The sequence below is a fragment of the Heptranchias perlo genome, chromosome 7, assembly GCF_035084215.1.
Source record: "Heptranchias perlo isolate sHepPer1 chromosome 7, sHepPer1.hap1, whole genome shotgun sequence".
In the NCBI taxonomy this organism is placed as follows: domain Eukaryota; kingdom Metazoa; phylum Chordata; class Chondrichthyes; order Hexanchiformes; family Hexanchidae; genus Heptranchias; species Heptranchias perlo.
The window spans coordinates 17410401-17426885 of NC_090331.1; the positions used below are offsets into that span (position 1 = coordinate 17410401).

At 46.3% G+C, this 16485-nt stretch overlaps 1 protein-coding gene across 3 annotated transcripts in view; it reads left to right on the forward strand.

The window, feature by feature from the left end:
• epb41l5 (erythrocyte membrane protein band 4.1 like 5) overlaps positions 1-16485 on the forward strand; it is a 153289-nt gene that overhangs the window by 86849 nt on the left and 49955 nt on the right. For all 3 annotated transcript variants that reach the window (XM_067987105.1, XM_067987107.1, XM_067987106.1), the window contains exons 11-13: positions 9000-9169; positions 12128-12234; positions 13637-13667. In XM_067987105.1, coding sequence (XP_067843206.1) covers positions 9000-9169; positions 12128-12234; positions 13637-13667 — 308 coding nt within the window. The remainder of the gene's footprint in view (positions 1-8999; positions 9170-12127; positions 12235-13636; positions 13668-16485) is intronic.

Consider the following 16485-nt stretch of genomic DNA (forward strand, 5'->3'; position numbering starts at 1 on the left):
AAGACTTTCTTTTGCCTTGATTTGCTTTCTTCTCGTAATAAATATTTAGTAATCACTAAAGACTGGGACAGTCCTAGTCATGAATCATAGATTCATAGAAGTTCACACCACAGTGGGGGGGGGCGGCCATTGTGTCTGTGCCAGCTCTTTGCTAGAGCAATCCAAAATTAATCCCACGGCTTTCCTCTCTCCCCATAGCCCTGTATCTTCCTCCGCTTCAAAATGTTTTATGTACTCTCCCCTTAAAAGATGCAATGCTCTCTGCCAGGAGTGGAGTGCCAGGATGAATTATTGATGAACAAGTATCTGGGGAAAGGAAACTGTAACAAACACTGGTAGTCGCTAATCTTCCGAGGATTTAAAAAAAAAATGTCAAGCAAAGGAGAATTAGAATGTCAGGAAGTGCTGCAGTGGGTTGTGGAATTAATATCCACTCGCACTCTGATCAAGGATGCCAGTCTCCATTTTCTGTGCTTGCTGATGTGAGTTGAACAGGAGTGGGGAGGGGGAGGCTCGGGCTGATCTGAAATGTCAGGCCTCCTTGGGGGTATTGGAATGGAGCTGTAATCATACATTAATCCTAACGTCAGGGAGGTTTTTTTTTATTATGAAAGCAGGAAAGGTCAGAGAGGGAACGCCATTTGTTTTGAAAGTGTTCTGCCTGCTTTGCTATTATGTCATAATTCAATGTTGAAATTTGCACCAGTGTTACTGCAAGAGGTTAAGTTACAAATAGAATCTCCAGAAATAAATACAGAAAATGCTACAAACGCACAGCCGGTCAGTCGGCACCAGAAAGAATCTCACAAATCACGGCACAGAAGGGGGCCGTTCGGCCCATTGTGCCAGCTTTTCAACTGGAGCTGTCTACTGTAATCGCATTTCCCTGCCATTTTCCTTTATATTTTTCCTTTTCAAATCATAGAATTGTACAGCACAGAAGGAGGCCTTTCAGCCCATCGTGCCTGTGCCAGCTCTTTGAAGGAGCTATCCACTTAGTCCCACTCCCTTGCTCTTACCCCATAACCGTGCTAATTTTACTCATTCAATTTTATTTTAGCTGATGTTGTAGTCTCTGTCGCAAATAACCACTTGTAGTAAAGCGGTCAGTGTTCTACTAAGTGAAGAAAATTTGAGTCTCGGACCCCGTGGCCAATTCTCTGACCAAAACCTTTTGTAATTTTGAAAACTGATTTTTGATCATTTTGACAGAGAGAAAGATTAGCATTTTGAGTGCAATCCCTTCATCAGAATTTAGAATACTTGCATTTTACCTTTTTCCTCCTTCTGCTCTATCTTTCATTAATTGTGACAGCCTTGGCTCATTCAGTTGCACTCTTTGCTTCTGAGTCAGAAGGTTGTGGGTTCAAGTCCCTCTCCAGAGACTTGAGCGCATAATCTAGGATGACATGACTGAGGGAATGCTGCAGTATCGGCGGTGCCATCTTTCAGATGAGACGATAAACCAAGGTCCCTTAAAAGATCCCATGGTACTATTCGAAGAAGAATAGGGGAATTCTCCCAATGTCCTGGCCAATATTTATCTCCCAACCAACATCACTAAAACAGATTATCATAGAGTCATAGAGTTATACAGCACGGATAGAGGCCCTTCGGCCCATCGTGTCCGCGCCGGCCATCAAGCCCAGTCTAATCTAATCCCATATTCCAGCATTTGGTCCGTAGCCTTGTATGCTATGGCATTTCAAGTGCTCATCCAAATGCTTCTTGAATGTTGTGAGGGTTCCTGCCTCCACAACCCTCTCAGGCAGTGAGTTCCAGACTCCAACCACCCTCTGGGTGAAAAAGTTCTTTCTCAAATCCCCTCTAAACCTCCCGCCTTTTACCTTGAATCTATGCCCCCTTGTTATAGAACCCTCAACGAAGGGAAAAAGCTCCTTAGTATCCATCCTATCTGTGCCCCTCATAATTTTGTACACCTCAATCATGTCCCCCCTCAGCCTCCTCTGCTCCAAGGAAAACAAACCCAATCTTCCCAGTCTCTCTTCATAGCTGAAGCGCTCCAGCCCTGGTAACATCCTGGTGAATCTCCTCTGCACCCTCTCCAAAGCGATCACATCCTTCCTGTAGTGTGGCGACCAGAACTGCACACAGTACTCCAGCTGTGGCCTAACCAGTGTTTTATACAGCTCCATCATAACCTCCTTGCTCTTATATTCTATGCCTCGGCTAATAAAGGCAAGTATCCCATATGCCTTCTTTACCACCTTATCTACCTGTTCCGCCGCCTTCAGGGATCTGTGAACTTGCACACCAAGATCCCTCTGACCCTCTGTCTTGCCTAGGGTCTTCCCATTCATTGTGTATTCCTTTGCCTTGTTAGTCCCTCCAAAGTGCATCACCTCGCACTTTTCCGGGTTAAATTCCATTTGCCACTGTTCCGCCCATCTGACCAACCCATCTATATCGTCCTGCAGACTGAGGCTATCCTCCTTGCTATTTACCACCCTACCAATTTTTGCATCATCAGCGAACTTACTGATCATACCTTTTACATTCATATCCAAGTCGTTAATGTAGACCACAAACAGCAAGGGCCCCAGCACAGATCCCTGTGGTACCCCACTGGCCACAGGCTTCCAGTCACAAAAACAACCTTCGACCATCACCCTCTGCCTTCTGCCACTAAGCCAGTTTTGTATCCAAAGTGCCAAGGCACCCTGGACTCCATGGGCTCGTACCTTCTTGACCAGTCTCCTGTGCGGGACTTTATCGAAGGCCTTACTGAAATCCATGTATACCACATCCACTGCGTTACCCTCATCCACACGCCTAGTCACCCCCTCAAAAAATTCAATCAAATTAATCAGACATGATCTTCCCTTGACAAAGCCATGTTGACTATCCCTGATTAATCCTTGCTTCTCCAAGTGGAGACTAATTTTGTCCTTCAGAATTTTTTCCAATAATTTTTCTACCACTGATGTTAGGCTCACTGGCCTGTAGTTCCCCGGTTTTTCCCTACTCCCCTTCTTGAATAATGGTACTACATTAGCGGTTCTCCAGTCCTCTGGCACATCCCCTGTGGCCAGAGAGGTTCTGAATATATGTGTTAGAGCCCCCGCAATCTCCTCCTTTGCCTCACACAGTAGCCTGGGATACATTTCGTCCAGGCCTGGGGATTTATCCATTTTTAGGCCTGCTAAAACCGCCAATACCTCCTCCCGCTCGATGTTAATATGTTCGAGTATATCACAGTCCCCCTGCCGTATTTCTATGTCTACATCGTCCTTCTCCATAGTGAAAACAGATGCAAAAAATTCATTTAGAACCCCTCCTACATCTTCTGGCTCCACACACAAATTGCCATTTTTGTCCCTAATGGGCCCTATTTTTTCCCTAGTCATCCTCTTACCCTTAATATACTTATAAAACATCTTAGGATTTTCCTTTATTTTGCTCGCCAGTGTTATTTCATGGCCCCTCCTTGATCTCCTAATTTCCTTTTTAAGTATCCCCCTGCACTTTTTGTACTCCTCTAGGGCTTCCTCCGTCCTTAGCCTTTTGTATCTGCCAAAAGCCCTCCTTTTTTTCCTAATCCATTCTCGTATATCCCCTGACATCCAAGGTTCCCTGGAGTTCTTGGAACCACCCTTGACCTTTACGGGAACATGTTGCCATTGTATGGTCTCAATCTCCCTTCTGAAAGACTCCCATTGCTCCGATGCGGATTTTCCTACAAGCAGCTGATCCCAGTCCATTTTGGCCAGATCCTGCCTTCTCCTATTAAAATCGGCCTTCCCCCAATTTAGAACCTTTATTTCCGGCCCCTCCCTGTCCTTTTCCATGACCACCTTAAATCTCACTGAATTATGGTCACTGTCACCAAAGTGCTCACCTACTAGCACTTCTTCCACTTGGCCGGACTCATTCCCTAGAATTAGGTCCAGTACTGCCCCCTCTCTTGTAGGACTTTCTACATGCTGGCTCAAAAAGCTCTCCTGGATGCACGTTAAGAATTTTGTACCCTCTAAGCCTTTTACACTCTGAGTATCCCAGTTAATATTGGGGAAGTTGAAATCCCCCACTATTATTACCCTATTATTTGCACAATTTTCTGAGATTTGCCTACATATCTGTTCCTCGATCTCCCCCTGACTGTTTGGGGGTCTATAGTACACTCCCATCAAAGTGCTTGCCCCCTTTTTGTTTTTAAGCTCCACCCATATGGCCTCATTTGAGGAACCTGCTAATATATCATCCCTCCTTATGGCAGTAATTGATTCTTTAATTAATATTGCGACCCCCCCTCCTCTTATACCTCCCCCTCTGTCACGCCGGAAGATTCTGTACCCCGGAATATTGAGCTGCCAGTCTTGCCCCTCCCTCAACCATGTCTCTGTGACAGCAACAATATCATACTCCCATGTGTTTATCAACACCTTCAGTTCATCCACCTTATTCGCAAGACTCCTTGCATTAAAATAGATGCCATCCAGCCTTGCCCTTACATATTTGCCCTGTCTTCCAAGCTGACTTGTTTTTTTCTCTATATTTGGCTGCACATCACCCCCTATTGTAGCTCCACTCTGTATCCCATCCCCCTGCCAAGTTAGTTTAAACCCCCCCCAACAGTGCTAGCAAACCTCCCCGCAAGGATATTTGTCCCGCTCTGGTTCAGGTGCAACCCGTCCGACTTGTACAAGTCCCACCTTTCCCAGAAGCAGGCCCAGTGATCCAGGAAACTGAAACCCTCCCTCCTGCACCAACTCTTTAGCCACGCATTCATCTGTTCTATCCTCCTATTTCTATACTCACTAGCCCGTGGCACTGGGAGTAATCCAGAGATTACAACCTTTGAGGTCCTGCTCTTTAATCTGCTACCTCGCTCCCTAAATTCTTGATGCAGGACCTCATCTCCCTTCCTACCTATGTCGTTGGTCCCAATGTGGACCACGACCTCTGCCTGCTCACCCTCCCCCTTGAGAATGCCCTGAAGCCGCTCAGTGACATCCATGACCCTGGCACCAGGGAGGCAACAAACCATCCTGGAGTCACGTTTACGGTCACAGAAACGCCTGTCTGTTCCCCTTACGATAGAATCCCCTCCCACTATAGCTCTTCCACTCTTTCCTCCCAGCCTGTGCAGCAGAGCTACCCCTGGTGCCAGGAAGTTGGCTGCTGCTGCCTTCCCCTGATAAGTCATCCCCCTCAACAATATCCAAAGCGGTATATTTGTTTGAGAGGGAGACGGCCACAGAGGACCCCTGCACTGCCTGCCTGCTCCTCTTACTCTGCCTGGAGGTCACCCACTTACTTCCTGCCTGTACAACCTTTACCTGCGGTGTGACCATCTCACTAAACGTGCTGTCCACGACGTTTTCAGCATCGTGAATGCTCCATAATGAATCCATCCGCAGCTCCAGTGCCGCAATGCGGTTTGTCAGTAGCTGCAGCTGGATGCATTTCCCGCACACATGGTCGTCAGGGACACCGGAAGGGTCCCTGATTTCCCACATAGAGCAGGAAGAGCATAACACGAGGCTGGGCTGTCCTGACATGACTTACCCTTTAACTAATTAATTCAAATTAAATGAATCCCACCAATTTCACTTCAATTAAAAAGGTATACTCAAGGGCCCTTGCTGAACAGCAGTCCCCCACTACACAACAGAGACCCGAGAATCCACAAACTCTAACCTTAGACAAATTCAGCAGGAAAATACTCACCAACCAATCACTTACCTCTTCCTTGGTGACGTCCCACTTGGATTACTTTTTGCTTCTTATTTATCTTAGGTCCAGGAGTTAAGTCCCTGAAAACAAAACATAAAAACGAACCTACCCTTTAAATTCCCTCTACCCCCCCAAAAGGTTAGAGGAGGTGGGAGGGTGGGAGTCACTACTAGTGTAGTGTCTCGGGTTTAGCAACCGCTCCACCTATATACGGGTACCAATGAATTGGCCCCGCCCCCTGCCTTTGAAAAAGCCCGCGAAGCTCCCTCCCCGCTGGGGAAAAAGACTCACGTAGGAGTCTCCTAGGTCCGCTCCTGCCTGTAGCTCCGCTCCGAGTGCGGGTAGGCCCTCGAGCCTGGGCCTTTAGTAGTCTCCGAGTCCCGCGCTCTCTCCTAGGTCCGCTCCCGCCTGTAGCTCCGCTCCGAGTGCGGGTAGGCCCTCGAGCCTGGGCCTTTAGTAGTCTCCGAGTCCCGCGCTCTCTCCTAGGTCCGCTCCCGCCTGTAGCTCATTGCTGTTTGTGGAAGCTTGCTGTGCGCAAATTGGCTCTTGTATTTCATACATTACAACAGTGACTGCATTTCAAAAGTTATTACTTGGCTGTAAAGCGATCTGGGATGCCCTGAGGTGGCAAAGGTGCGATATAAATTCTTCCTTTTTTTTCTTTGCCACCTTCCCTCTGCTTTTCACTTCTCCTCTCCCCTCAACAGCACTTAGCCTCAAGTCCTGCTGTTAATTGATGGGAGATTTGAACTACTACGTACTGCGGACAGGAATTTTTGTTCTCGCGGGAATTCCGCCCCACAGTTTGCAGAAGCCAGAATAATTTCCATTAGGAGCAGCATTGAAAGGAGATTAATATCAAGACTGATCTCAATTTAACATTTCTTGGAAGAATGGGTTGAACCCATCGTTTTAAAACATGTTCCATTCTTCTCTCTGGAGTTGCTTGACCTTCTTAGCCTTGATGTGATATTCATTCGCATCCAGTTGTGAAAGGTGGTGGACAATTAAACAACTAATGGGAGGAGAAGGCTCTCTGACCATCTCCATCCTCAATGATGGCAGAGCCCAGCACGTGAATGCAAAGGACAAGGCTGAAGTGTTTGCAACCATCTTCAGCCAGAAGTGCCAAGTGGATGATCCATCTCGGCCTCCCCCCGAGATCCCCGCCATCACAGAAGCCAGTCTTCACCAATTTGATTCACTCCATGTGATATCAAGGAACGGCTGAGTGCACTGGATACAGCAAAGGCTATGGGCCCTGACAACATCCCGGCTGTAGTGCTGAAGACTTGTGCTCCTGAACTAGCCGCGCCTCTAGCCAAGCTGTTCCAGTACAGCTATAACACTGGCATCTACCTGACAAAGTGGAAAATTGTCTCAGTATGTCCTGTCTACAAAAAGCAGGACAAATCCAATCCAGCCAATTACCACCCCATCAGTCTACTCTCAATCATCAGCAAAGTGATGGAGGGTGTCGTCGACAGTGCTATCAAGCAGCACTTACTCACTAATAACCTGCTCACCGATGCTCAGTTTGGGTTCCGCCAGGACCACTCGGCTCCAGACCTCATTACAGCCTTGGTCCAAACATGGACAAAGGAGCTGAATTCCAGAGGTGAGAGTGACTACCCTTGACATCAAGGCAGCATTTGACCGAGTGTGGCACCAAGGAGCCCTAGTAAAACTGAAGTCAATGGGGGTCAGGGGGAAAACACTCCAGTGGTTGGAGTCATACCTAGCACAAAGGAAGATGGTAGTGGTTCCTGGAGGCCAATCATCTCAGCCCCAGGACATCACTGCAGGAGTTCCTCAGGGCAGTGTCCTAGGCCCAACCATCTTCAGCTGCTTCATCAATGACCTTCCCTCCATCCTAAGGTCAGAAGTGGGGATGTTTGCTGATGATTGCACAGTGTTCAGTTCCATTCGCAACCCCTCAGATAATGAAGCAGTCCGAGCCTGCGTGCAGCAAGACCTGGACAACATCCTGGCTTGGGCAGATAAGTGACAAGTAACATTCACACCAGACAAGTGCCAGGCAATGACCATCTCGAACAAGAGAGAGTCTAACCATCTCCCCATGACATTCAACGGCATTACCATCGCCAAATCCCCCACCATCAACCTCCTGGGGGTCACCATTGACCAGAAACTTAACTGGACCAGCCACATAAATACTGTGGCTACAAGAGCAGGTCAGAGGCTGGGTATTCTGTGGCGAGTGACTCACTTCCTGACTCCCCAAAAACCTTTCCACCATCTACAAGGCACAAGTCGGGAGTGTGATGGAATACTCTCCACTTGCCTGGATGAGTGCAGCTCCAACAACACTCAAGAAGCTCGACATCATCCAGGACAAAGCAGCCCGCTTGATTGGCACCCCATCCACCACCCTAAACATTCACTCCCTTCACCACCGGCGCACAGTGGCTGCAGTGTGCACCATCCACAGGATGCACTGCAGCAACTCGCCAAGGCTTCTTTGACAGCACCTCCCAAATCCGCGACCTCTACCACGTAGAAGGACAAGGGCAGCAGGCACATGGGAACAACACCATGTTCCCCTCCAAGTCACACACCTTCCTGACTTGGAAATATATCGGCGTTCCTTCATCGTCGTTGGGTCAAAATCCTGGAACTCCCTTCCTAACAGCACTGTGGGAGAACCTTCACCACACGGACTGCAGCGGTTCAAGAAGGCGGCTCACCACCACCTTCTCAAGGGCATTTAGGGCTGGGCAGTAAATGCTGGCCTTGCCAACGATGCCCACATCCCATGAATGAATATTGCTCTCGATGTCTGTGAATCCTAACAGAGGCCAGTGTTGATGTCCATTCATAGGTTGGGCTTGGTTTAATTTCCTTTGCTTAATGGGTAGATCCACTAAAGTTTCATTCTGAGTGCTGTGATAGTCTTCACTTGCTAATTTTAGGTCCTGCTATTATCGGCCCTCCCCTGCTCTTTCGAAGGAGTTGTTCACCTCTTACTGGAATGCACTATCACAGCCTCTAGTCACTTTCCGCTACCTCACCCAAATGGCCAGTCTTCATATTTGAGCTTAGAATGAGTGTGAATGAATGTGGAACCTTCTGGAACTGTATAGCACAGTATCACGCAGGGCAGTATATTTTTCCCACTGGGGCAGTGATTGGATAGTTACTATACTAAATATCCTGTTTCTGATTGTTCTCCTGCCTTACATGCTGAGAGAGGGCACAGATAGAAATATTTGCAACAGGGAACGGCACAAAACTAAGTGCGAGGGCCAAATGAATGAATTGAATATTACTTTTTCCATAAGGGTAAAGAACAAGAACACACCTTTGTATTTCGTCTGGACCACCCCAAGGCTTGCAAACATCTCTGGAAATGTGCTGTGGAACATCACGCGTTTTTCCGACTGAGGGGACCAGTCCAAAAGAATTCCAACCAGCTAGCCTTTGTGCGGATGGGCTCCCGGTTCAGATACAGGTAAAATGGTCTGTTACCGTGGGATCTGTTAAAGTACCTGATTAAAATGTAATGGGTGTTTTCCAGGATGGTGGAAGAATCTTTGAAGATAGATGGCAAGTGAGGTGAAGAGCTGGCCGAATTGGTATATTAATGGGGACTAGTTAAGGAAGCATGAATTTAAAGAAAGGCAATATAGACAGGGGCGTGACTGTTGAAACCTCTAATAACAGAGGGATAGGATGGGCTGTTTAAAATGTTTAGAGTTTGTATATTTTTGAACACCTATAATCAATGCAGTAGTGAATGTGAAGTTTTTTTTTAATTCCCGAAAGTTAAAATAAATTGTCATTAGTTTTTTAAAAAACTTGAAATGAAAATCTCTCTGTTGCTAGGAGATATCACAGTGTGTCCTTGGTCTGTAGGTACAGGTTGGCCCTCTGTGTCATAGGGAATGACCGTAGACAATAGCCTGGTCATGGATATGTCCTGAATTGGGATTCGCTGTTGATGTGGGATTAAGTCCTGCACAGACTGGAGCTCAAACTAAGCTGATGACTGCACCTTATTACACCAGTGACTCATTATCAAGTATATTTGTAAATGAAAGCGAATGGCACTCACAAAATATTGGGCTGCTTAAAGTGAGGGAACTGCTTTATTGCTTTTCTGTTTTGTGAACTCTGTCCTGTCCATGTTGAGTCTGTAAGGGTTTCCTCAGTCAGTGTCCTGTGCCCCACACACTCACTCGCACTCATTCTCTGTTGATGGGAAGGCCCATAAAGGCAACTGCTTATCACGCCGTCTATGATAACCAGCCGTCCTTCCCATCAACAAAACATGACCATCTTCTGTTTACGTGCTTTGAAACTGGAATCTCGCTTTTTTTCTCTGCCAAGATCCTGAAATATTGGGAGTTCTGTTGGTTACTTTATTTAAAGCATCCTTTTGAATGGGTTGAGCCTGAATGCACAGTTGGTGAGTGAAGACTGTGAAGGTACATTTTACACTGCGGGTATACTGCAGGTCTTATGTCAGGATGAAGTGGTTTGTCATGGTACTGATGAAAGGAGGACAATTCTATCCTGTCCACACCCACCATTTCACCATTTTGTGTCATGTATCAGGCTCCCTTCATCCACATGGTCCATTGACGTGCTGATCAACCAAATCAGCAACAAGAGCCACAGTGGGAAAAAGAAGACTTTCTTTTTTATTTCATCAGTTTTCTAATGAGATAACAAACGGTGAAAACTACTGCAGCGGGAAATGAGTCTAATTAAAATGGAGGTTCCGTGAGCCAGTATATGATTGGTAATGTGTGTGTGATCAGTGCAAGTGGAAAATGTAACCCTCAGCTCTCTGTTCACACTGCTTTATACCCGCTGTATAATTGTTGCATTAAATTCGAACCCACTCTGTATTGAACTGTATTGCTGTTTAATTTGGATTCATAGAAGTTATAGAAGTTTACAACATGGAAACAGGCCCTTCGGCCCAACATGTCCATGTCGCCCAGTTTATACCACTAAGCTAGTCCCAGTTGCCTGCACTTGGCCCATATCCCTCTATACCCATCTTACCCATGTAACTGTCCAAATGCTTTTTAAAAGACAAAATTGTACCCGCCTCTACTACTGCCTCTGGCAGCTCGTTCCAGACACTCACCACCCTTTGAGTGAAAAAATTGCCCCTCTGGACCCTTTTGTATCTCTCCCCTCTCACCTTAAATCTATGCCCCCTCGTTATAGACTCCCCTACCTTTGGGAAAAGATTTTGACTATCGACCTTATCAATGCCCCTCATTATTTTATAGACTTCTATAAGATCACCCCTTAACCTCCTACTCTCCAGGGATTCACTTGTTAACTTTAAAATTGACTTGGGTTAAGTGCCTCCTCTTCAAATGAAACTAATCCTTTTAAGTAAAAGTGACCATCAGTTGTTGCTGAAGTGTAACAGCATTCAGTTCTGTAGTGACAGGATGTCTATTCAGCATTTTTATTACAATTTTAATAACTTCCCTTTACCTTTCTTAACCACAGTCAATCCTTTCCTTACCTATTTTCTTTGCCAGTTTTTTTTCCCTTTCTCTTCCTTTCCATCTTCTCCTGAAGGTTTAGTTTCCTTGTTCATAGAATCAAAGAATCTTGTAGCACAGAAGGAGGTCATTCAGCCCATCGTGCCTTTGCGTGCTCTTTGAAAGAGCTATCCAATTAGTCCTAATGCCCTGCTCTTTTCCCACAGCTCTGCAATTTTCTCCCCTTCAAATATTTATGCAATTCCCCTTTGAAAGTTATTGTTGTATCTGCTTCCACCACCCTTTCAGGCTGTGCATTCCAAATCATAACAACTCAATGCCTGAAAAAAAATTCTCCTCATCTTCCTTCTGGGTCTTTTGCCAATTATCTTAAATCTGTGTCCTTCAGTTACTTCTGACAGTGGAAACAGTTTCTCCTTATTTATCAAAACCCTTCATGATTTTGAACACCTCCATCAAATCTCCCCTTTACCTTCTCTGCTCTAAGGAGAATAACCCCAACTTCTCTAGTCTCTCTCTGCGTAAGTTGCAGAATGGTTTCATGGGCACTGTTCACCCTCTAGAGCTTCACCCAAGTGACCCTTCTTTGGGTATGTGAATGAGTCCTTCAACCATGGGGGTGAAAAGATGGGAGACAAAGCTGATCCTGATCCAGTCTTTACCTGGCATCCTTGCATGCACATTCCAAGCAGGGGTCATCGGACAATGATCAGGAGCAGGAATCTTGGCCGATTACTCTCTCCCTAATGCAAAGGGGGCACTTACTGCTGGCGGATTGAATGTGGGATCTTCCCATGCTGTGCGGTTCAGCTACTCGCTGGATGAACTGACATGCTGCTAACTGTCCCCGTCAATTCTCAGCGGTGGTCAGACTTTTTGTGTATCTGCCCCACTCGTGGCAATTTCAAGAATTAATTTCTGAAGTGGTTGATTTCTAGTGGCAGAACGGAGTACCAGACCACCAAAACGAGTAAACCGCGACGGCAAGCTTCCTTCGAGCGAAGGCCCAGCAGACGCTATTCAAGAAGATCGATGCAACAACGAGGTAATAACCTGCCCAATGATGGGTGTACCTGAATGTAGAGCAACCTGGAAATGAGTTCTAGTTATTATCTCTCACTGAAATCAGCTAGAGAATGGGGCACATTCTCCTTGTATTAAAGCCAGCACAGGTTATGACCACACAGCACCAACACAGACACATACTGCACGTCACTACTTACATGCAAACGGAATGACTGACAGAATAAAACCCACTGGTCCATCCAGCCAGTCCCACATAACCGCCATGCCTTGTGCATCACAATATATACTCTCCCAACCCCACCCGATCTCCTGGGAGAAACGAAAAACCAGATTAAAATAAAACTGAGGCCAATTTGGTGGGCTGGGGGAGAAAATCTGGGAAATTCCTCTCCCACCACCACCAACCCCCCACCCCCCCACCTTTAGACAATGGAAACGAGTCCAGGAGATCACTCTGGCTCTGATATTGATGTCATGCAGTACCTACCTTTTGTACCATATAGGTGACACTATATGCCACAGGTTTTCTGACTAGGAGGTCCCAACTTGGGTGGGTGAATTCTGTGAATCAGTCATCTGATTTCTGTACTTTGGTCTCCTTCCATGCTGTATCATTGTATGAATATTCAGCCCATCATGTCTGCACCAGCTCTTTGAAATTAGTCCCACTCCCCTACTCTTTCCCCATAGCCCTGCAAATCTTTCCTTTTCAATTACATATCCAGTTCGCTTTTGAAAGTTACTATTGACTCTGCTTCCACCTCCCTTTCAGGCAGTGCATTCCTGATCATAACACTTCTTCATTTGCAGCACATTCTTTCTGTTGCTCCACATACATAAAACACATTTTCTGTAAGACAGCACTGCTTTCCTTTAGGTTGCTGATGATGTATTTTGCAAGTTCAGGCAGGGGATCCCTGTGAGTGTGTCAACATTTGCACACAGGAAAATGCGCATGTACGCAGTCAAGGTGTGGAGGTCTGAAGTTTTTGTAATTATTTGTGTGTGGGTGGGGGTGGTGTGAGATTAGTGTTTAACTATTCTAGTGTTGCAAGATGAGGTATTAGGGGACACCAGTGTGTGGAGGTAAGGTACTTCAGGGAGGCCTGGGACACTTGCTTAAGGATGGGTTGAGGAAATGGCTGGCAGGTTGTCCCCAGTGTAGATTAGCTGTGTATTTTGGTGGGAGTTTTTTTAAAGACTTTTTTTCAACATTAGCAATGTTTAAATTCTGTGAACTTTGCCTTGAACTGAATGGAGCTCCCCTGTGCAGCTGTGTAATCACTTTTTCTTTCCCTTTCTAACTGATTTTGGATTGCAATATACATCATCCCTTGTCCTCACTCTACACTAACATTAGCCCTTAACCATTACTGTTGCCAAGAATGCTTCTGACTGCTCTTATTCTTGTATTTTTGCAGCCAATCCTTTCAACAGAAAGTTGGAACCAAGGTAGGTGCATGCTTTACTGAATTCGAAATAATGGATAACTGAGGGTCATTGACAAGGTAGAAGCTGTTGAGAAGGTTTAGTTGATTGCTTGTACAGACCATGTTGCCAGCCTGCAAGTCATCTTGCCTCTTGAGTATAGGTTATAGCCTTCACGTTACTTTCTGGTAACAGTTATTACTTCAGATAGTCTGTAGTTTCTAATATGATACAAACATGGTGATTGCATTGTTGTCTTTATACAAAAAATAACCTGGATACGGCTGTTGGTGTTCATTGTATGTGTGAGCCTCAACAATAAGTGTTTACAGACTATTCAACTCGGCGGGGGGACGCATTGGAGCATGATTCTGTCCTTATCTGACGTGCACACGCACATGCGGGCACGCACACATTTCCAGCATGGGTTGAGCATACTGCCCAGTTTTCCATTTCTAACCCGGGGCACTAAAGCCAATTGTAGTGCCCTTACTTAAACCCGCTAATTCGGTACAGACTGAGATCAGACTTTCTTGGTGCGTATGACTCTGCTACTCGCTAAATAAACTTGCTGAATTGTCAAGAGATGCTGGCTGCTTCTGTGGTTTCTTTAAAGTATTAAAAAATAATCTATTTTATGAGGGAAAGAACTTCACTTGACTGCCTGCGAGTTCATATTATTTCAAAGGGTACCAAATGGGTTTGTTGGTTTTCACTCCTTGTATTTCTCATCATCTAATAGTGACTTAAAGGGGCCTTCTTATCCTCCTTGTATTCTCAATTTGGCTCTACTCTCCTTCCCATATGGGGGTCACTGGGGAATGATTGAAATTGCAGCAGTCCTTAAAAAGTAGGGTAATATGTTAATCATGATGCTATGGTGCCACTAAAGAAAGCTATTGTGTATGTTCGAAGCTCCAGTAAAGTTTCTTTCTGGACAACTGTGCCCCTTTTAAAATGCATACTCTTTCCAGCGTGCCTGTGGAGGAGTGTAAACTCTCTTCCTGGTGAATGCAATTTGTTCTCATTTATCAGTAATGTGGCTGTTCCTCCTGCTCAGTGCAGCACAGCATGTCGTTACAGGGAGTGCAGGGCCTAGTCGCACTATTTAATGGACTTCTTTCCCGAGCTGACTGAATACAGATTTATGGGAATGTGAACCATGGCAAGTTGTCTGGCTGTGAGGCTAACTCTAGCGAATGGCCTCTCCTAAAGTTTTGTAACCTCAGGCCTGAGTTCCAACCTTCCCACCTCTCAGTCCCCTAGTGCCTATTCACTTTGTAAGTAAGCAATGAAAAGTTCGTGTATCTATCTTTCTATATGTAAATATAGATATCTCCCCTCACCCCCTCCCAAAGGCCCTGGCTCATGTTAGGGTGCTGTTCCTCCAGTAATGCCTGACCTTTGCCTTTAATCAGGCTGTGAAGCTGAATAGCGAGTATCGGCAGACTATTTATCATGAGAGCAAGGTACAGATATCAAAAACGAGTTTGATCCTTTCTTCACTTGATGTCTGCGCATACAGGCACATTTCAGCAAAATAGTGATCACGAGTGGCAGATTTTTAAAAATACTATAAACTGTCAAAGATTTCTGTTTAGTCTTTCTATCAGCTGGGACACATGGAAGAAGTTGGTGGGGGGGTAGTCTCTATATGCAGGAGCAGTGTTAAGGACCGTGCAATGGCACAGGGCTCCGAGCGGATTTTTAAAAATTCATTCATGGGATGTGGGCGTCGCTGGCGAGGCCGGCATTTATTGCCCATCCCTAATTACCCTGAGAAGGTGGTGGTGAGCCGCCTTCTTGAACCGCTGCAGTCCGTGTGGTGAAGGTTCTCCCACTGTGCTGTTAGGAAGGGAGTTCCAGGATTTTGACCCAGCGACGATGAAAGAACGGCGATATATTTCCAAGTCGGGATGGTGTGTGACTTGGAGGGGAACGTGCAGTTGGTGGTGTTCCCATGTGCCTGCTGCCCTTCTCCTTCCAGGTGGTAGAGGTCGTGGGTTTGGGAGGTGCTGTCGAAGAAGCCTTGGCGACTTGCTGCAGTGCATCCTGTGGATGGTACACACTGCAGTCACTGTGCGCCGGTGGTGGAGGGATTGAATGTTTAGGGTGGTGGATGGGGTGCCAATCAAGCGGGCTGCTTTGTCCTGGATGGTATCGAGCTTCTTGAGTGTTGTTGGAGCTGCACTCATCCACTCATCACACTCCTGACTTGTGCCTTGTAGATGGTGGAAAGGCTTTGGGGAGTCAGGAGGTGAGTCACTCGCCGCAGAATACCCAGCCTCTGACCTGCTCTTGTAGCCACAGTATTTATGTGGCTGGTCCAGTTAAGTTTCTGGTCAATGGTGACCCCCAGGATGTTGATTGTGGGGGATTCGGCGATGGTAATGCTGTTGAATGTCAAGGGGAGGTGGTTAGATTCTCTCTTGTTGGAGATGGTCATTGCCTGGCACTTGTCTGGCGCGAATGTTATTTGCCACTTATCAGCCCAAGCCTGGACGTTGTCCAGGTCTTGCTGCATGCAGCCACGGACTGCTTCATTATCTGAGGGGTTGTGAATGGAACTGAACACTGTGCAATCATCAGCAAACATCCCCATTTCTGAGCTTATGATGGAGGGAAGGTCATTGATGAAGCAGCTGAAGGTGGTTGGGCCTAGGACACTGCCCTGAGGAAATCCTGCAGCAGTGTCCTGGGGCTGAGATAATTGGCCTCCAACAACCACTACCATCTTCCTTTGTGCTAGGTATGACTCCAGCCACTGGAGCGTTTTCCCCCTGATTCCCATTGACTTCAATTTTACTAGGGCTCCTTGGTGCCACACTCGGTCAAATGCTGC